The 21062-nt window shown below is 38.4% G+C and overlaps 1 protein-coding gene across 5 annotated transcripts; it reads left to right on the forward strand.

The window, feature by feature from the left end:
- The first annotated feature begins 785 nt into the window (after positions 1 to 785).
- pitx2 (paired-like homeodomain 2) lies at positions 786 to 20679 on the forward strand. Of its 5 annotated transcripts, none has more exons than XM_039759797.1 (5): positions 786 to 1065; positions 7390 to 7457; positions 7710 to 7838; positions 17467 to 17669; positions 19830 to 20679. In XM_039759797.1, the coding sequence occupies exons 2-5, from the start codon at positions 7412 to 7414 to the stop codon at positions 20391 to 20393; spliced, it is 942 nt and encodes a 313-aa protein (XP_039615731.1). In that variant the 5' UTR covers positions 786 to 1065; positions 7390 to 7411; the 3' UTR covers positions 20394 to 20679. The 5 variants fall into 5 exon arrangements, with proteins under 5 accessions (XP_039615731.1, XP_039615728.1, XP_039615730.1 ...); XM_039759794.1 differs by lacking the exon at positions 786 to 1065 and adding an exon at positions 3873 to 3967; XM_039759796.1 differs by lacking the exon at positions 786 to 1065 and adding an exon at positions 4256 to 4705.
- Positions 20680 to 21062: the final 383 nt, after the last annotated feature.

Genomic DNA, 21062 nt, shown 5'->3' on the forward strand with positions numbered 1-21062 from the left:
CGCACGTTTCTTGAATACTTCTGGTAAAACACAAATTTTAAATCTTGCATTCATTTGTCTGATTTTAAACATCACCCCTCGTCGAGTTTGGCACCCCGGTACTTCTTCAAATCACCGTTAGTTGTACCCCAAGCTTTTAAACGGGGCTGCCACGTCAACTTGGGTTCTTCTTCATGGCGGATCGTGATACCTGCGATATAAATGTACGTGCGAGGTTTAAAATTCCCGTCATATAGCGCCTTTCCCATCTCTCCACTCGGCTTGTTTGAATTTCGGTCCACTTCTTGTATGAACTCCTGTAAACCCCGAAATATATCATTTGAAGTGAATTTCAAACCTTGAAGTGCGCATCCTTTATTTCAGAAAACATGTCGATCTTTAATAAATATTTGGAGATATCACCACCTGTGCACTTAGGATTGGTAAGCGCGAGGTAGCAATGGAGGGGCGTCGGCGGGTGTCTCTCTGTTTAATTTGGTCAAATTCAGAAAGTGCAAATATGAAAAAGTAACGTTTTTAGGGGGAATGCTTCAAAATAACTGTAACCTTTCATTGATGTTTTTATGCAGTCTGACTATTTTATATAGTGGCACTTTCAAACAGTTCCTCCTATCTATCCATCTCTATATAACAAAGGATGAGGGTCTTAAAGAATTTTTTTTCTTTTTTTGCCGAGCCTTCAATCATTAAATAAAAGATTTTTTTTTTTGGTGGGGGTGGATAAAAAACGAGAATAGAAAGTTAAGACAAGGTAAAGTTGAGGCGCTTGTCAGCAGGCGCATTTGTGCGATTCGGTTGATGTGGTAATTAAGAATTTGGGAAGATCTCGACGGTCAGGTCACCTCCTCTTTCACATCACAGTCCCATCACAAATACTTTGAAGTGTCCTTCTGCGTCGCCAAAGATGACAACAGCAAATCGATAAGTGCTTGAAATGAAAGAGGCTGCTGGCGAACCCCGGAGGCTAAAGATTTCATAGCGCCTGCCTTCTGTGAACTTCAAGCATTCCTCCGCACCTTCTCCGCCAGAGACGAGCCTTTCATGCCGGCGGTGCTCCTCGGGAAGGTAAGGCGGCGGCGGGCCCGGAGCGGCTCTAGCGGACCCGGGGGTGGGGGGGTAACCTGCCCGTTTGGTCTGCGCCAAAGCCCCCCGGCCGGTCGGATATTTCATTCTGCATTTAAGACACACGGCCGATTGCCAGATAAAGGCGCCGTTATTTACATCACACTTTCAACAGACGGCCGTGCGAGACACGAGCAAAAGTATTCGGGAACAAAAGCTCGCTGTTCATATTTTAGAAGAAGAAAAGGAAAAAGAAAAAAAAAAAAGGCGAGTTAAGCGGGCTTGTTTATATGACATGTGTCAGCCTGAGCAAACAGGGGGGCGTCACAGGTCAGCGACTGAACTGACTGATCAGCCGCCCTGCACTTGAAACTGATTTTCTAATTAGTCCGCTTGTGATTATGCATGAGGGACACCGGTTCAGATTCAGGGGGCCGCGATCTCACACGCCATTTATTCACTTAATGCGCTCGCGTTAAACGCTAATGAAACAGAAATTGCCATTAGGGTGTTTACGCTTTAGCGCACAGTTGGGATGGGTGGGCGGATTTGCTTTGTGTAGACACGATTTAGATACGGTTAGTGGTGGTCCATTACTCCGCACAAATATGTCTGAATTATCTGTTTACTGACAGAGGGAAAGCAAAGCAAACAAGGGCCTTAAGGAAGGCGACGATGAAAGGAAAGGAAACGGTCTGTCCTTGGAGAGGGAAAGCGACCGACAGACAGACAGACAGACAGACAGACAGATAGATAGTGAAAGCAACATTATAACATTTTCCATTTATTACTATCTACTATAAACAGTTTTTCATATCTAGTAGAATAATAGATTCACATGAAAAAATATAATCGATATAGAGACAGAGAAATAGATGAATATGAAGAGAAAATTATAATTGACAGATGGGTAAATGGATGAAAGTCACTATAAAATGCATAGATAGATCAGTAGTTCGTGAAAGGAACATTATATCTATTTCCATTTATTACTGTCTACTATAAACAATTTGTCATATTTATTAGACAGATAGATGCACATGAAAAAATTATAATTGATATAGAGACAGAGAAGTAGACGGATATGAAAAGAAAATTATAATAGATGGGTGAAAGGATGAAAGTCACTATAAGATATATCAAACTGTTTCTTTAGGCTTTGAAAAGTTTTCAAATGTGGAAAAATAAGACATATGTAATGTATAGTATAGCTACCTATAGCAGGATAGCAACAGATCAAGAAGATCAGATCGTAGCCACGGGTTATTGTATGCAGGACTTTTAAAATCGTGAAGCCTTGGATTGGCATTTTGTAATTCTGCTGTTATCTATTTCATAGTTATTTATGGGGCCTGATAGTGATCTAAATAAATAAAGGGTCATTCTGGTACCTGTACGTGCAGTTCTTCAGAGAACATAAAAAAATTCTCTTATGCCATCGCTTTGAAGAACCGCTCTAACACTTTTACTTTTCATATTGAATATGCAAAATCAGAAACGTTTACTTAACAGATCGACGCAAAAAGAAGAAGATAGATGTGTGAGTCACCACATGTTGATAGATAGATAGATAGATAGATAGATAGATAGATAGACAGATAGATGTGAAAGGCACTATAAGATAGACAGATGGATAATTGTCGTCTGTGTAAATTTTGTAATCAATTTATTTTTTTAAATCAAATATTTAATAGATGCATACAGATATGAAAGGTAACTTATAATAGATATAGAGTTAGGTTATGTTGATTTTAGTTTAAGCGTTTAAGATCAATCTTCAGTTGTAAATTGTGTTACATTCTAACAATTATATTTAATGGTTAAATTATTTATTGTTTTCCTCTCTGTCAAAATTAATAACGCATTTTATATCTTAAAGTGTGTACTTAATACACACTGAAAGAAAGAAAGAAAGAAAGAAAGAAAGAAAGAAAGAAAGAAAGAAAGACGTAGTGGCCTCTTTTATTTGCCAGCACCTCAAGTACTATCCATTCCCCAGAGCCCGTGTGCATTAATTAGTTATTTAATGGGAGTATGACTAAAAATGTAAAAGAAGGATTAAGAGCGTGGAACGTACGTCCGGTTGATTTGGCTTTATTCGAGATGCGAATGAAAATCATTCTGTATCTTATGTTTCTCTATGGCACATTTGCATTTCCTACCAGCTGCTCACTTCAGCTGCAGAAACCTCCTTATTTAACACTAATGATGAGGAAAAGAGGAAGGGAGCTCATCGATAATTTCATTAATGTCGACATTACACAATCAGACAAGTCATATCAAGTATATCAAGTGCATAGTCCATTTTTTAAATATATATATATATATATATATATATATATATATATATATATATATATATATATATAATTACTCAAACCATATATAACCTTGTAAAATAAAGCTCGATACTAACCAACGATAAGATGGATATATAGGATGGATGAATGTAATTTGTTATTTCATTTTGTTAGTATGTCTTTGTATGTCTTTATACTATGACGTTCAGGACAAAAAAAAGAGAACTTCTTCAAACCCTTAATAATAATAATAATAATAATAATAATAATAATAATAATAATAATAATAATAATAACCAACGGCTTGTAAGGTGTTCGCCGGTGACCAAAAACACTAATATATAACAAAGGTAATAAAGTGGCTCTTCAGATAAATATCCATAATATAATCTTTTGTTCCTACATCTAAAAAGCCGTAAAGAATCCGTTACAATTGCAGGTTATAAATCATTCCGTAATGCAATTCAAAGTATAAAAGCTTACATCAGTGTGCTGTGATGTGTTCCAGTCATCGTCGGCGCTGACATGGTCGCCCTCTGTCTGTCCTGCTGGTTGAGGACACCTTCACAGGTTGTGGTATTCCGCCAGACGGCAACTTCTAACGGGTAAGAAGAAGAATTTTTAAATGTGAAAATCGCATCTCATAATAGTTCCGCTAGGCTGCTATTAAATCCGCTTTTGTTGTTCTTAAAGGATTCTGGTTAGTAGAAGACGGCAATAACTGTGACTGACCCATTCACGAGTGACTGATTTTTTTTTTTTTTTTTTTTTTTTGTTTGTTTTTTTTTTACACAGGTAACGCAGACGCGAGTGGTTTATTTATTTATTTATTTATTTATTTATTTATTCTCAGTTGCCATTTCGATCGCTTTCATCGACCTGTCCCTCTTTACCCCCCTGAGATGACCGGATTATTGTCAAATTTCGGATTGACACTCCAGGTGAAGTGAGTGCGCGTGACCCGGGGGTGCGCTCTAAACCTGAGAGGCTCGGCCCCGCGCCGACACTCCCGCACTCAGCGCTGTGAGGCTCCGACTGTGTCACAAGTTCACTCTCTCTTTCTAATTCTGTTACGACGAGTGGTTTATTGGAATCTCTTTTGACGTCACGTCTTTTCTCGGCGGAGAGTGAAGGTTGGGAGCAGAAACTCCGAAGACCTACAACCCGAACGGGACTTTATTTATGTTTATGTTTGGGGGATTCTATTTTTAACGCCACGCAAAGAAGTCGGCAAAGAAGTTCATCGAGAGCCAGGGATTGTGTCTGTTACTCTGCTGAGCAAAACTTGGACGAGAGTAAACAAAGCGAGGAGAGGATCTCGCTCGCTCCGGATTTCTGAACTGGTGAGTGTCGAGGGCCGTCATCCTCCTTCCTACGGTGTGAGATAATGCGACTGCAGGAATTCGTTCCACTTTCCGAACTCTTCATGGCTTGTGATTTGTAACTCTTGATCTTTCTTGCGGTGTCGCAGAAGTAGCGCATAGACGTGATTTGTTGTCGGTAGAAGGATCGTTTTCATAGCGATGAACAAAATAATCTGAGCTCATGTGTGCCATGTACAGTTACAGTGTGTCTTGATGCCATTCCCAGCCCGCGTATTCTTCAAATATAACGGAAGAGACACGTTCTGAAAAAGTACGAGCGGCTTTTCTTTTAATGGGGACAACGAGCTGCTCTTGAAAACGCAGTTGAAAAGACTTTTACATGGTGGATTTTCAGGAGACGATTATAATGATAAGGGTTTTTTTAAACAATATGCGCTCACGTCCCCCGCTGACGAAAAAAAAAATATTGTGCTGCAGACGACGAGGGGATCGCAAGGAGCAGGACAGGAAAAGTGCGAGGAGACGCCACGGTTTGAATCACATATCGGAATATGGCTAAAGTTTATGTGATGCACTTCTATCTATCTATCTATCTATCTATCTATCTATCTATCTATCTATCTATCTATCTATCTATCTATATGACGTAACATCCAACCGCCCATCCATTTTCTAACCCGGTTCAAAGTCCTGAGTGTGGCGTAACATTTTGATGTACTCTGGGATTTTTACGATAATCAAGAATCACAAGTAACCTGGTGTGGCAGAAAACAACAGTAGCTTGCAATGTCCTCGAAATTACACAATGAATGATGACTGCAGGAGGTGACACGGCCGGGCGATAAGAAAGATCTGCTTAATCAACCGATTTGTGAATGAATACAACACTACAAATAAAAGAAGAAGAAGAAATCTGCTGTAAAGTCAAAGCAATGCCACTGATAAGCACTTTAATTATGTGCGCTTATCTAAAAGCTAAGAAAATCGGTTACGTGCAAAGAGGGTTTAGACAGCCTGGCATCAAAACCGTTTTACTGAGCATTACACTTTAGTTCAATGATTACGACATTAAAGAAAGTGTCTAATTATGTCAAAATGCTCAAAAACAGGGATGACTAAAATAATACTATCAACAATGACAACAACAACAACAACAACAACAACAATAATAATAATAATAATAATAATAATAATAATAATAATGGTAATAATAATAGGTATTTGTACTATATTATAGAAAACATTTAGTTGCCTCTCATCAAATCAAATGAGGATGATATTGTTGATGATGATGATTATTATTAGCAAGGTCTAGTCATCTCAAGCAATATAAAAACTTTAATAAACAGTAATTATACTAATAATAATACTAATACTAATAATAATAATAATAATAATAATAATAATAATATGCAGTTTTAGTATATTATCAAATATCTAGGTGCCATTTATTAAAATAAATGACAATGATGGTGATGATGAGGATTAATGTTATATATTGCTATCGTTGTTATCAACTATAGATCTGGTTAACTCAAGCAAGCGAATATTGACATAATAATAATAATAATAATAATAATAATAATAATAATAATAATATCATTATCATCATCATCCTGATTCTATTCTAATAGTACTTTAGGCTGAGGTTGATGCCGGCCTATTTAAACTCAAAACGATTACCAGCCAGATAACATGCAAATTTCCTTCTAAAATTATCATAAGCAAACATCTGAAGCCTGGACTAATAAAATCCCATCTGTGTTACTTCATATCAAGTTAGTACAGAGCTACGATAATGAATTTTGTAATATCCCACCGACAGACATCTCAATCAGACACTAATCCTGTGATTTTACTGCAGAATCACTAAATCTTTAACTGCCAGGCTATGCTGTGTTTTTGGCACAAAGTGAACGAGCGGCCGGCCCGACTGTTGTTGAAGGACTTGCTTCACCCTCACGTACTCATTAAAATGGGTCATCGTTTGATGTGCTGGGAAGATCACAAACCCAGATAATCGCGGCGGGCGAGTCTCCTTCTTTATGAAAATGTATAAGTTACGCTGAAGCGGCCCGTAATTAAGAAAGAAAGAAAGAAAGAAAGAAAGAAAGAAAGAAAGAAAGAAACTCGAACTTATAATGAAATTAACAATAAGCGCAACGACGCGGGGCCTCAGTGCCTGAGAGAAGAAGACTTGTGGTTTGGTTTTACTTGATATGTAGCGACTCAGTGGTATATATATATTTAAATGTATAATATATATTTGTTTAATAGTTGCATGTGTAATTTAAACAAACCTTAAAAGTAAATGTGTTTACCAATTTTACAATATAATACAACCAAAATCCAATTCGATAATAAAACCAAATAAAACGGTGGTGCAAACTTAAACCCTGGCGAATGTGATGTTGTTAATCATCGAGTTGGCTCCTGTCTGAAGGGAGTCATCGTATTGAAATTACTGTGTACTTTTCTTTTTTCTTTTCATTTTCATTTTCTTTTTTTCTTTTTAAAAGCCGATGTCTTTTTAGTGAATTGTCAGCGTGAAGTCGAATTCCTCAGGCAGGCCAGGCCTCCTCTAATCTCTGAAATTGATGATTGCGTTTCATCTCAAACTTCTCTTTCGTTGGTTAATCACACATAACTGATATTTACCGATTTATTATGGATTTTAGCACTCACTTTTTTTTTTTTTGCAGGAATTATTACATAAACGGATCAATGGATTCCAACTGCCGTAAAGTTGTACAGTCTTGTGTGCAGCTAGGTAAGACAATTCCAAATAACATCATTTTTTCTTTTTGAGTACGTTTACAAAACATATTTGTTCAATACAATTTCATTTTGCTTTAGAAAATTTAAAGAAATAAATTTAATATTGAACAATAAGTCCTCTCTCGCTTGGGCTCGTAGATAGCAGAGTATTTTTTTTTTAATTCGTTGTGCATTTTTTCCCTCTTTCTCTGTCGCTGTTTCGACGTCTGCCATTGTTTGATTCTTTTTATATTTCTTTCGAAAGGAGTACAGGTACAGACCCTGGAAAACATGTTCTCAAAAGATTCGGATATCAAAAAAAACGAATTATCCCCAAACGACTCAACAATCATTAGAAAAGACAAACACTTCGGAAGGCAGCATGTCCCAAGTGGTAAGTTGGGTACCAATGAACTAATATATTTTATGAACATATTTTATCTTTTTTCAATCTGATTATTTATTTATTTATTTATTTATTTATGTGTGCATGTATGCATGTATGTGTATTTTTTATTTATTTTTGAAAGTCCCAAAAAGCGCGATCTAAAAAGAAGAGATGGCCGTGATTAGATTGTATTGTGTTAGAGTGACACCTACCGGTTACTCGGAGGTATTACGCAGTTGCTGCTGCTTAGTTCAGTTGAACTGTTTTGGGACAGCTGAGATGTTAGCTAAACAAACGAGCTTCATGAACTGAATGGTCTCCTCACATCTGTCAGATGTGTTATGTTTCTTATGTCTCCAACAACCGTTAGCCGTAACTTCACCTCACGTAACGTTTGGCTGATGGCAACGCGCACAACGCAGTTGTTACTTTGACGTTTAAAGCCGATGAGGTTGATATCTATCTATCTATCTATCTATCTATCTATCTATCTATCTATCTATCTATCTATCTATCTATCTATCTATCTATCTATCTATCTATCTATCTAATGTTATAGATTTGTGTCTGTTAATATGTGTTTAGGATATAATTGTAAATAAAGGTCTGTTTCAAATTTAAACTGTATCTATCTCTTTTATAGTGCCTTTCATATTTATCGCACAGTATTTTTAATGTAACATCACTCAGCCATTTTCCTGCTCACACAGCTTATGCCAACAACATAAAACGCGTCTACATACTTATCTGTGTGAAGTTGAAACTTTTTTTTTTTTGTTAACTATTATTATTAGTAGTATTCGTTCCTGACAGATTAACCCTGTAATTACATTGGATCATTTCTGATCATTTCTCTTGTCATAGTGCAGGTGCGTATAACTAAAAACGACGAATATTCTACTTGGGTGTTAAAAACAACGCCTAGCAAGTTTTTGCTTTCAGTCGGACTCATGACGGAGATAATCCATTAAAGGTGGCTGACAGTAACAACCAGAAGAAAAGCTGAGCCGCTCGGAGGACCGCGCCATTAGCTCTTTAGTGCCCATTCAATTGTTCTTTTGGATTAGGATAATTCGGGTGTGTAAGAGTGGAGGATCAGGATTGTCGTCGGTGTCTTCGGGCGGTTGGGTCTGCTCAGCCACTAAGCCTTCACTGCGCTTTACTTTAGTCGCCTTTTCCAAAGTTGTATACAAAAGTAACAGCAGACTGCGGTTTATTGAGGAACACTTCATGTTTACGCCAAGGATTAATGCATTGAAACATAAAATAAATAAACGTGAAACCGACAACACGACAAACTGCCTTCAAATACCAGTTCACATTTAAACACATGTGATGTATGGGTTTTTTCTAATCGTTAAACTTTATAACGTATAAAAACGTGAAACAAATAAAATCACTCGTACGTATAGCGCTAAATCAGAAAATTGCCTTCAAATTTAATGTCAAGATCCGTTTAATGAATTCCAGACAGATATTTACTTGAACAATTTCTCTGACTTCGTTTTCTGCCTCAAGTCATCTTTACGAGCAAGCAGACGCCGGCATGAAAGGCTCTCTCCTTTACTACCGGCCAATTCGGAGTTATCAAAATTATAATAATTACTATATGTGCGGGAACAGGGAAACAATTAAAATGTAAAAATGTGTGTGACAATGAACAAACCATTAAGAGTGAAACGAATGCGTTTTAGACAGTCACCTGTGCATTTTCTGAATAAATGACGAGGTTTATGAAACGTTTTGCACTTCAGTGAGAGCGCTTTGGTCTTGGAAATGATCACAACTGGTCTTAAATAAAATTAGAAATAGATGGACATGAAAGGAACGATAGATAGATAGATAGATAGATAGATAGATAGATAGATAGATAGATAGATAGATAGATAGATAGATAGATAGATAGATAGATAGATAGATAGGGACATCAAAGTGAATTGTTTACAACTGTCTATTTTAAAGAGCTGAGAGCAGGTCTGGAAATGTCGCATTGAGATTCATTTTAGGAAAGTTAAAATGGTTTTAGCATTGGACGAGCAGCTACTTGGACGCGATTTGATGACAGAAGAGAGAAAAACAATAAGAGTTGGAATCGGGGAAGTTTTCTAGTTGCTTATTGCTGATGTGTTATGGCCCAAAGTGTGTGTGTATAATACAAGCTGCAGTTTTCTGATTGACTCCAGGGAAAACTAAATGTATAATGAAAGCTTATTCGTGAGGAGGAATATACTAATGGAACAATTTGATGTCTTCTTAATCCTATGTAAAAAGCTTTGTCGTCTTTCTAATATTGACTGAATGGGTAATTAATGGCTCTTCATCTTAGAGAATACTCAGTAATCCAAGATGGGGAGAGATATCATGGAAAAAAGGTAAAAAAAAAAAAAGGAAATTGTCTGTTTAAAGCACAATCATTTACAATAAGAACAAACGTGCTGTGACAGGGTACATACAGTAGAAGTGATTCGGGGACGCTCGGCCTGTGCCGCCTCTTTGCATCTGCAGAGCGGAAACTTCACAGCAAACACGCGGAGCGCAGGCCACGCACAACAATCCACGTCTTTAAAGTGCGCCTCTTAGTCAGTTACCCGTTACACCTTAAAGTACCCCTTTAACTCAGAAAATATGCAATACACTACATATATTAGCCATACTGTACTTTTTTGACGATTATATCATATAGAGTGCAATAATGAGGTTGTTTAGTCAGCTGACAGCCTTTTAAATATTATTTCACTTGGGAAATAAAAGCTTCATCTCAGATTATAGGTGGGTATTTTTGGATTTATGCGATTTACAGTAACCATGACAACTAATGCTGTATGTTATCTAGCACAATGCTTGGGAAAGTACTGTCTGATTTTTTTTTCTCTTAATCAAACCAAATGGGACACCGCAGCATATTTGTTGTCTACTAAAATAACGTCGTGTACAAGAGAAGAGTGCATCCACCGAGTGAGGCGAGGCTTGAGACGCAGAAGATGAGCAGCAGCCGATCAGGGTCACGTTATTAATTAAAGCGCACGCTTATACATACTTGTACATACATACATACATACATACATATATATATATATACAGAGTCATCCATTCATTAACCAACCAGCTACATCCTAACTACAGGGTCAGAGGGGTCTGGTGGATCCAATCCCAGCCAGCACAGGGCGCAAGGCAGGAAACAAACCCCGGGCAGGGCGCAAGCTCACCGCAGATATTATATTATATTATATTATATTATATTATATTATATTATATTATATTATATTATATTATATTATATTATATTATAAAAACTAGTCAAGGAGGATTACTGGGCTGTCATAATGGTCGTCTGTTTTCACACACAAAGCACACACTGGGGACAATTTAGGATCGCCAATGCACATAATCTGCATATCTTTGTGTGTGTGTGTGTGTATATATATATGTGTATATGTGTATGTGTATAATTATATATATATATATAATTTTTTAATAAAATACTTTAAAGCATTAATGTAAGAGCTGCTTTATCACTAGCGATTTACTTATGCTGGCAAGCAAAAACAGGAAACACAAGCCTGTCGAAAAGAGAAAAACCCTTCAGCCCATATTGTGGATTTTCTTTCTTTCTTTCTTTCTTTCTTTCTTTCTTTCTTTCTTTCTTTCGTTCGTTCTACCTGTCTCAAATAGTGCCTGTCACATTAGTGTTAAACTGCTTATTGCTTTCTTTGAGTTTTAAATATAACTTTTATTAATCATTAACATTAGCATTGCAGAAAAGCATTTCTAAAAGTCAAAGCACTGCAGCATAAAACATAACCGTGTACTTTACTTTTTTCTTATTCTTATTTTATTAAAGAAATGTTTCAATAAAAAATAGAAAAATGAATTCACCCCTGACAACTTTACAAAGTGCATGCGACATGGCTTTTGTAAAATGAATGAGAACAAACAGGCCCAAATGAAACTGAATAATATAAAACACACAGAAGAGTGAGCCATATTAACAAGGCGTGTGACTTTTCATTTTCATTCAATTTTGTATTCTTTCTTTCTCACTTTTCCTTATTATCGCTGCACTCTGATACTTAGACGCGCTATTTATTTTTATTTAATCTCTTGTACTTTTCTCTCTTTGGTTTATTGTCACTAAAACGCGCAAATGTGAAAACGCGTCTTCTTTACCTGCACCTTTACAATAAACGAAGGCAGCAGACGTTTGACAGAGCGGCTTCGCGAATCTGTGGTGTTGTTGCAGATTTCAGTTCCGCTGTGATTTCTCAATCACGGACACTTTAAGAAATCCGAGTTTACACGGTGTGGCTGCGAGGCCAGGACGCCATTCAGTCCTTCATTACATCGTGATGAGAAATAAAAAGGCTGCCTAGTGAACCCGGTGACCTAAACGCCAGTAGCACAAATATTGTTATAGAAGACGAATTCCAACGAAATACACGCATTGCACACGCACTTCGGCTTCTTTATAATGTTAACATGGTCTGAAAATAAATAGGCCGGCATTGTCTGTGAGTAAAAACACACAAATATCTGCTAGAAAACACTCGACATGAAGGGAACATGAGGGAAATAAAAAATAAAAAAACACAGAAATAACAACACCCGGCGGCAGCAAAGACCTGCGCGAACAGTCCGGCCGTCTGTGCCTTAAAAATGTGGTGGGCCTGACATCGGGAGATTCGGCGATAGTGTTGGGGGCTACAATTTAGTTAACGAAAAAAAAGGGAAATTTAGGTCTGAGCGGAATAGACGGCGCTCAAAGAAACGGAAATTACCGCAACATTCAAACACGCCACACGCTAAATTGCACACAACGAATTTACCGTTGTGTCTTCATTTGATTCTAAAATAATCTGTTTTAGTGTATTTGTATTATATATCTCTCTCTGTTTCTCTTTCTATATACATGGGTGGGCAAAAATAGGTTTACAACTGTGCGTACGTGAAACACAGAAACACATTCATGTACTGTTATTTATTTATGTATTTATCATTGTGTTATTTATTTATTTTATTCGACTTTTTATTTGTCTTCTTCTTCTTCTTCTTCTTCTTCTTCTTCTTCTTATTATTATTATTATTATTATTATTATTATTATTATTATTATTATTATTATTAACAAGTAGACTACAAGCCTGTGTAAATAATGCAGGCCGGCAATTTGAGCCCTTCCGAGATTATACCTGAGTGTCTACTCTTTACATAAGAATCAGGGACGTTTGGTTTAAGTCGCTGCTGGCGCTGGTTGGGCTCATTCGGCTCTAACAGAATTAATCACAGTGCTCGGATTCCTCGTCTATCTGTCCATCCATTTTCTGAACCCATCTGTGGGAATTGTGGGCACAGACACCGCCGCCCACCCTGGAAGGGGCACCAGCCCAGGCCTGGCTTTATAAATTACGGTGCGCCAGATTTCGGTTTAGGTGTTGCCATTGCATTCCTGATTGCTCACAAACTGGGGGGTATGGCGAGGGTAACGGACTTTGTTTTCCTCCAGGGGGAAACTTGGCTTTTTACAGGAGCTCAAGAAATAAATAAACACATATAATTATATTATATCAAACATGTATTTCAATTATCAAGTGGGCTACTAATATTACTAAGAAACTGATCATTTCGGCAACGGCAGCTTCCCGGGGTTATAATCTGGCATTACAGGAACCAACCCTGCGGGGCAGACGTGCCCGCCCTGCTAAAATATGATCGTAACACGTACGGGCAACTAAGTGGCAGTGCGAACGGAGACACCCTGAATTAGACTGAAATAGATAAATAGATAGATAGATAGATAGATAGATAGATAGATAGATAGATAGATAGATAGATAGATAGATAGATAGATAGATGAGCAACTGTCCATTATGACATAAAATGCTTGAATTCATACAATTCTGATATCTATCTATCTATCTATCTATCTATCTATTACGCCTTTATCTACTTTATTTCAAATAGTCTAAAATAGTGTTCTGTCTCTTTTGATTATACAGCATATTTAATATTTATAAAACCACTATATAATACCTTTCACACCACGAACTGAGACACTGAATTAGACTGAAATAGATAGATAGATAGAAATCAGAATTGTATGTTTTCAAAGGTAGCCAGCAACTATGGACTCTAAAGGTGTTTTAAAATGTTATAAGTATACATTAAATTTTATGTCCTAATTGATAGTTGTTCATCTATCTATCTATCTATCTATCTATCTATCTATCTATCTATCTATCTATCTATCTATCTATCTATCTATCTATCTATCTATCTATCTATCTGTCTGTCTGTCTGTCTGTCTGTCTGTCTGTCTAGTAATGTAAGGTCCCGTCATATTAGACGTTTGCTGCTCCTCACGCTTCGGGCTTGCCGGCTTCTCATTCTGAACTTCGTAAATGTCTCGCGTTCAGCCTAAACACATCACCTCTAATTCATTGGTATAAAAGAGGAGGACAAGTGACAGTTTTACGATGTCGTGGTTTTAGGCTGCATGGTGGACCATAACGACACCAAACGATGCGATGCCTTTCTAAGAAGGCGAGAGGCTCACTTGACTTAAAGGTCAGTTACAAAGGAAATATTTACTTTGCGTTTATGTTTTATGATCTGGAGGGAATTGCAGAAAATTCAATGAGAAAACTGCTAAAACTCATCTAAACCTCCTGTTTAAAAGACTTAAGCAAATTAGAGTCTTATCAGATTAAAAAGCACTACAAATCTAAGTGCGTCGTCTCCATCGGAACGCTGTGGGGTCTGGAGGAGAGATTCTCTGCCAAATCTCAAGGATAAAACACGTCACTTAAACACCGTATAATGAACAGAATATAAATTAATTAAACACATTCATTTACCGGCTAAGGACTTTTTGATTTTGAAATATCTATGTTAATAAACATATTTGTATATTTAAAACGAATGAATCTGAAACATGTGCTTAGCTGTGGAACACATGAAATCGCGCGTGAAATTGCATTTGACATAAACGTTAAAAATAAACAGACGTAACTCGTAGTCCTCCGCGCGATTGCTTAGACGTTTATTTGTTTTTCGCTTCCTAAAATATTGATCCCATCTTTGATGAACAGGATTCAAAAACAAAGGAGAAGACGCGAATGCTGGCATTTTTTCGCCGCTAACAAACGCCATTAAGACGGCGGATGACGTCCAGTCGTCACATTTGGAGAACGCGAGGCGCAGTCGGCCGCCTTAACGCTTCTCGTTGTTTTTGAGCGCAAATATAAAAAGCGGCATCGGGTCGTGACGGACATCTGAGCAGAATAATAAGGAGCCCGAATCTTTCATTCAGAGCACACGGGCCTCCCAAAGATTTTTTTTATTTATTTTGTTATTAGTTTATTTATATTTGTGTTTGTTTGTTTGTTTTCATGTAGTCCAAGTCTTTTTTTAAGTTCATTTTTAACATTTTACTACTTTATGTGGGATAACTAATTTAAATAAGCAAACATACAAATAAAGCTTGAGAATTTCAAGCGTGGTGTAATGCGTCTTTGCATTTAATTTTTAATTTTAATTTATTAAAGACAGCGCTTTATTCCTTTTTAATTGATGGGTACTTTGCAGTCCACTTTGGTATTTCTTAACTAATTGTGTCCATCTGACAGTTCCTGTGACATCTTCATCTAGCAAATGGCATAAGTGTGCTGTGCAGCGCTTTAATTATGTCGACCACTGAGACCTTTCGTTTGTGATTACACGCCTGTCACTTTTTAGAGCGGTTATCGCGTTACAATAAATGTTCCCAATACATTGTGACCGACTCGAGTCAACGAACATTTGAACTTACAAACAGACAAGCAAATGAAACAGAAAACCCAAATCAGTGGCGACTGCGATGCAAACGAATCCCATGTTCGTACACATCTCTGAATGAATGTCCTCTCGGTCACAGTCATTTGTCGCTTCTTCTTCTGTTCATTGACACAGACATTAAAGAAAGAAAATCATCTGAAGGCTAAAACAACACAATGGAAAAATAAAAAAAAAATCAAATGCACAATTTCAAATGCTTATAATAGTTTAATTTGCATTAACATCAAACCATTCAGGGGACCTGTGGGCCTGCTGTGTCTGGAGATTGTAACTCGTTATTCGGACCAGCATTGTTAAAGTTTCTTTCACTCAGGAAAAGGGCTGCCTGACAATGCGGAACAGAACAGACAGGAGGCTTCTCTGCAGCCTGGGTATGAATCCCCTGCGCACCCCCATTAGCTTTTTAATAAGCAGACGGGAAGCAACTGCCGCCGCCATTGGCTGCTTGCTTTCGTCGACGTCCTCGGCCTTTTGGCCATTGATTGGACAGATTGGGATTCTTGACGCGTCTGTCAAAAAAAAGGGGGCCGGTGGTGGGTGACGTCACAACCCAGAAAGGTGGTTCTGCAAAACTGAAGGCAAACAGGGAGCAGCTGTACCGATCAGTGCATTAGAGTGCGCCAGTGGATCTAATACCAGCTACCTGTCCCTGTCACTCTGACGCTCCTGCCTCGGCTCGCCTCGCCTCGCTTCGCGTCTGCCAGGATATTTTTATTTGCCTCGGCTTCCTCCGAGAGAGAGAGAGAAAGAGAGAGAGAGAGAAATCTCTTTATTTCCTTCTGATACAGATAATACTTGCAGGGCTTAATTTAAGACAACTTAAGCCATTGAAGCAGAGCTGTGCAAGTTATTTATTGGAAAGGAGATTCGTCGCTTCATCTGTGATACCACCCGCGGTCTTATTACCTTTTTTTTTTCACGCTTCTTCCTGGACGATCTGTTTTTGGAAGTTAATCTGCTTATAATACCGGGCTCTTCAGTTTTGCTTATCGATGAACTCCATGAAGGATCCGTTGAATTTGGATCACCTAACCGGTAATAAAATTCCGTCTTCTCACCCAACAGCACTGGCCATGGCTTCGAGCCTTCAGCCTCTGCAGCGAGCCGTGGAAGCCAAACATCGGCTGGAGGTGCACACCGTGTCGGACACCTCCAGCCCCGAGTCCGTAGGTAAGCACGAGCGGCAAAGCCTCCCCCAGTCTGTGTGTCTGTGGCTCTTATGCGCCGGTTACTAAAGTGCATGGCTTTGGGCTGGGAGAAGAACTCTGAAGCAGGCTTCTACACTCGCGCTTTTACGTGTGACATTCAGCGACACCTACATAAGGAGGGGGGGACACAAGGGTTACAGACTGTAGAGAAGGAAAGAAGGTTAAGGGCGCAACGCTAACCTTCATCAGGTGTGCCATACATACGTGTGTGTCTGTGTGTGTGTCTACATGTAACAAGAAGAGAACAAACATACAGATCAGAGTGTCGTTCATACGGGACAGCAAATGATCGCTCTAGGAGCTGTGCGAGTAAGTAATCCACATTGATTGATACATTGGGGCAGCCCCTTTAAGGAACCTGTTGGCTTGCCTAAAACTACACATTTTGATGTCTTTTTTGTTATCTTACATATAGAATCTTCTCCTGCTTCTTGCCATTATTATTATTATTATTATTATTATTATTATTATTATTATTATTATTATTGTTGTTGTTGTTGTTGTTGTTGTCGTTACACGACTTCTGAGGAGATCAAGACGAAAAGTAAACTAAAGACTGCATTTCCAGTTTTTAATTTATTCCTGTTGACTTCAACAGAAAAAGAAAAAAACTCGAGCAAAAACGACGACTCATCGGTGGATGATCCGTCCAAAAAGAAGAGGCAGCGACGGCAGCGGACCCACTTTACCAGCCAACAGCTGCAAGAACTGGAAGCCACGTTTCAGAGAAATCGATACCCCGATATGTCTACCCGAGAAGAAATCGCCGTTTGGACAAACCTCACGGAAGCGCGAGTCAGGGTACGACACTAATCTTGTTGTTATGATGGTGGGCTTGTGAGGCGCCTTGTGCTGATCCACGCTGTTAAAGGAAGCTGCAGAAAGCAGGCAGACTTTCGTCCGTTTGAGTCATTCTTTTATTTGGCAGAATGTGACACCGTGGGCATCATCATCATCATCATCATAATAATAATAATAATAATAATAAATGGCGGCTTTGTTTGTTAAATGATTAACGAAAGGAACGTCCAATAGGTGTGACCCTGGAAATTAGCTGCAAGAATGTGGGACGAAAAATCAGGGCTTTTCTTTTAGATACAATTATTATTATTATTATTATTATTATTATTATTATTATTATTATTATTATTATCATCATAAGTAGCAGTAGTATTTATATTAATAGTTTTAGTACGATTGTTATATAATTGTCGTTATAATAATATGGCTTTCATTAATTTTGGATGTCATGATCATCATTTACATTATATATGACATATTATTAAACATATTACACGCGGTAATATATAATTGTAGCTAATTATTATTATTATTATTATTATTATTATTATTATTATTATTATTATTATCATCATCCCTGGCAGTGGGGTGTAGTGCTTAAGGGTTTAGACTTCAAACCCTGAGGCCGTGGGCTCAAATCCTGTTAACACTGTGTGACCCTGAGCAAATCTCTTCACCTGACTGAGCTCCAAATGGAAAAAGCAAAATGAATGGAACGAGTTGAATTTCTCAGATGTTACAAGTCGCCTTGCATAAATAAAAAACATTAATAAAAATAATAAATGCTAAAAACTGGTTCTGATTATAATTGCTATATTTGAAATAATGTATATAATAATAAAAACAATTTATTGAATTATAATAATATATATTATTATTATTAGATATTATCATCATAATTCAAATACATTATTATTAATTATAATGATAACAATATTAATATGAATAATAATAATATAAATAAATATTTTATGCTTATCATCGTCATAATTAATAATGACAATAATAATGTGTGATTATGAGTACTTCATCTCTCATCTTCTGTAACTGCTTTTTATTGAGGTTCGCGGCAGTAATAATAGTAATAATAATAATTAAACTAATTGCGATTTTAATGATCATATAACTATAAAATCTTTCAATTATAACGATGTTATTATTGTTATTATAACGCATAGGTGAACGAAAATGGAAGATATCTCGGCAGTTACTTCTCTATGATATTTTGTCGCATTTCTGTGCGCACATCGCGTACTAAGGACGGTTTAGTCGTTAAATTCTTGGTTCGTTTCAATTCTAAAATCGTTGAAGATTTTTCCAAAGAAATGCGTGACTTGGAAATAATGGAGACGGGACAGAGCACCCTGCTGCCCAATGCCAGACGCGGAAGTCCTCCGAGGTCTGTCGGTTTCAACTCCAAATTCCGACCTGTTTTTACTTCTTTCCGCGGGCCCGCGCCGCCTGCGCGTTCCCGGCTGTGAATTGCCCACCGCTGCCGCCGCCTTCTCGAGTACCTGAGTGACCGCAGGCCACCGCCGCCGCCGTCGCTGTCCTGCCTTCAATCAGCTGTCAATGACAAGTAGAGCTGCCGCCCGGTATTTGCCCAGTATCGTGGGCTTGGCCTGAATACACAAGCTGGGAGGCCCGAGTGACAGATCAGACGGCGCGGATGTGTATTGGGAGTTGAGGGCAGGGGGCTCCATTGTGGCACCTCTTAATTAGAGCTCACTTAACACCTTGTAAGCCAGCAAACTGCTTGCTGTGAGGAGTGCGAAAAATTGATTGCCTTTTTTTTTTGTTAAGTTTATGCCAGTTTTCTTAAAGTGCTTCCTTCGGCATTGCCGCTTGGGCGGCGCGTTTCTCTGCAGATCTACTGATGAACCAGCCCGGGGCTCATTGAGCGCCTAACCTGCCGTGCCCACAGTCGCTGCTGTCCGCGCAGCCCTTCGGGGCTCCCGACTGATATTTTGGTTTAGTCGGCCATTCACAGACTGACTGAGGACAGAAGGCGTCGTTTCTTAATTAAGATATTTTTTATTTATCAATTGCAGATTAGAAAAGAAGGCAGATCCCCATCCTTTTATTTTGTCGACATGGAACAGAACACGCGTGTTTGAAACAAAGTTCCAATTCGCTTTTCTTTCATTTCCTTTTCTTAAGGTCTGGTTTAAGAATCGCCGAGCCAAGTGGAGAAAGCGAGAGCGGAATCAACAGGCAGAGTTGTGCAAAAATGGCTTTGGCCCGCAGTTCAACGGCCTGATGCAGCCTTACGAGGACATGTACCCCAGCTACACCTACAACAACTGGGCTGCCAAGGGACTCACATCGGCCTCCCTCTCCACCAAGAGCTTCCCTTTCTTCAACTCCATGAATGTGAACCCCCTGTCGTCTCAGACCATGTTCTCCCCGCCGAACTCCATCTCGTCCATGAGCATGTCCTCCACCATGGTGCCGTCGGCGGTCACGGGCGTGCCAGGCTCCAGCCTCAACAGCCTTAATAACTTGAATAACCTCAGCAACAGCTCCCTGAATACGGGCGTGCCAACGCCAGCCTGTCCCTATGCCCCTCCAACCCCTCCGTATGTGTACAGAGACACGTGCAACTCCAGTCTGGCCAGCCTAAGACTGAAGGCCAAGCAGCACTCGAGTTTCGGATATGCCAGCGTGCAGACCCCCGCCACCAACCTGAGCGCCTGCCAGTATGCGGTGGACAGGCCAGTTTGAGTGGACCAAGGTGGGGGGGTTGGAGGGGTGGGGGTGAGCGAGACACCCCGGGACTCAGTGGGCACTACGGACTCAATGGCTGCATACAGGACAAGAGAGAGAGGACATGTTGGGGGAGGACGCGCAGACCCCCTGTTCTTCTTTTTTTTTATTCGAGGGAACTTCATAATCGTCCATGTGCTTCGTTATGCTTGTTCCCCTAAAGAATACACGTGGATTTCAACTGGATACTTTACTTTATTCTTGCATATAAGCTTGTTACAGAATAATAATAGAAAAAAAAAAATAGCATTATGAACACTAAATGACTAAAAGGATGTACATATCAAAATGTCAAAATTAATTTTATAAAACAAATGCTGGTACTATATCAACAGTGTTTTAAAAGTTTAGTTTAAAAAATAAAGAAATGAGCATGTGGAAACGTAAAGGACATTTTGTTTTGCTTGCAACAAGAGAATGTATATACTAAATGCACCAGTTGTATGTTTCTAACATTATTATGATTATTATTATAATAATTATTACATGTCTGTGTGAATAGCGGTTTTAGATTATAGCGCTTTTGGTAGTAAGACGCAGCATTGTCCCAAAAAAACAAAAAAGAAAAAACTAAACAAAAAAAAAAAGAAAAAAAAACAAGACTTTACGTTTTTCGCTGTGTATGAT

This window comes from Polypterus senegalus, chromosome 7 (genome assembly GCF_016835505.1).
Source record: "Polypterus senegalus isolate Bchr_013 chromosome 7, ASM1683550v1, whole genome shotgun sequence".
NCBI classification, from domain to species: Eukaryota; Metazoa; Chordata; class Cladistia; order Polypteriformes; family Polypteridae; genus Polypterus; species Polypterus senegalus.

What these genes read in the sequence shown, in the direction of transcription:
- pitx2 (XM_039759794.1), top strand. Translation starts at nt 3,888, where the DNA reads ATGGTCGCCCTCTGTCTGTCCTGCTGGTTGAGGACACCTTCACAGGTT. An exon ending in ACAGTCTTGTGTGCAGCTAG is followed by an intron (nt 7,458 to 7,709) that starts GTAAGACAATTC and finishes TTCTTTCGAAAG; the next exon opens with GAGTACAGGTACAGACCCTG. An exon ending in TCACGGAAGCGCGAGTCAGG is followed by an intron (nt 17,670 to 19,829) that starts GTACGACACTAA and finishes CCTTTTCTTAAG; the next exon opens with GTCTGGTTTAAGAATCGCCG.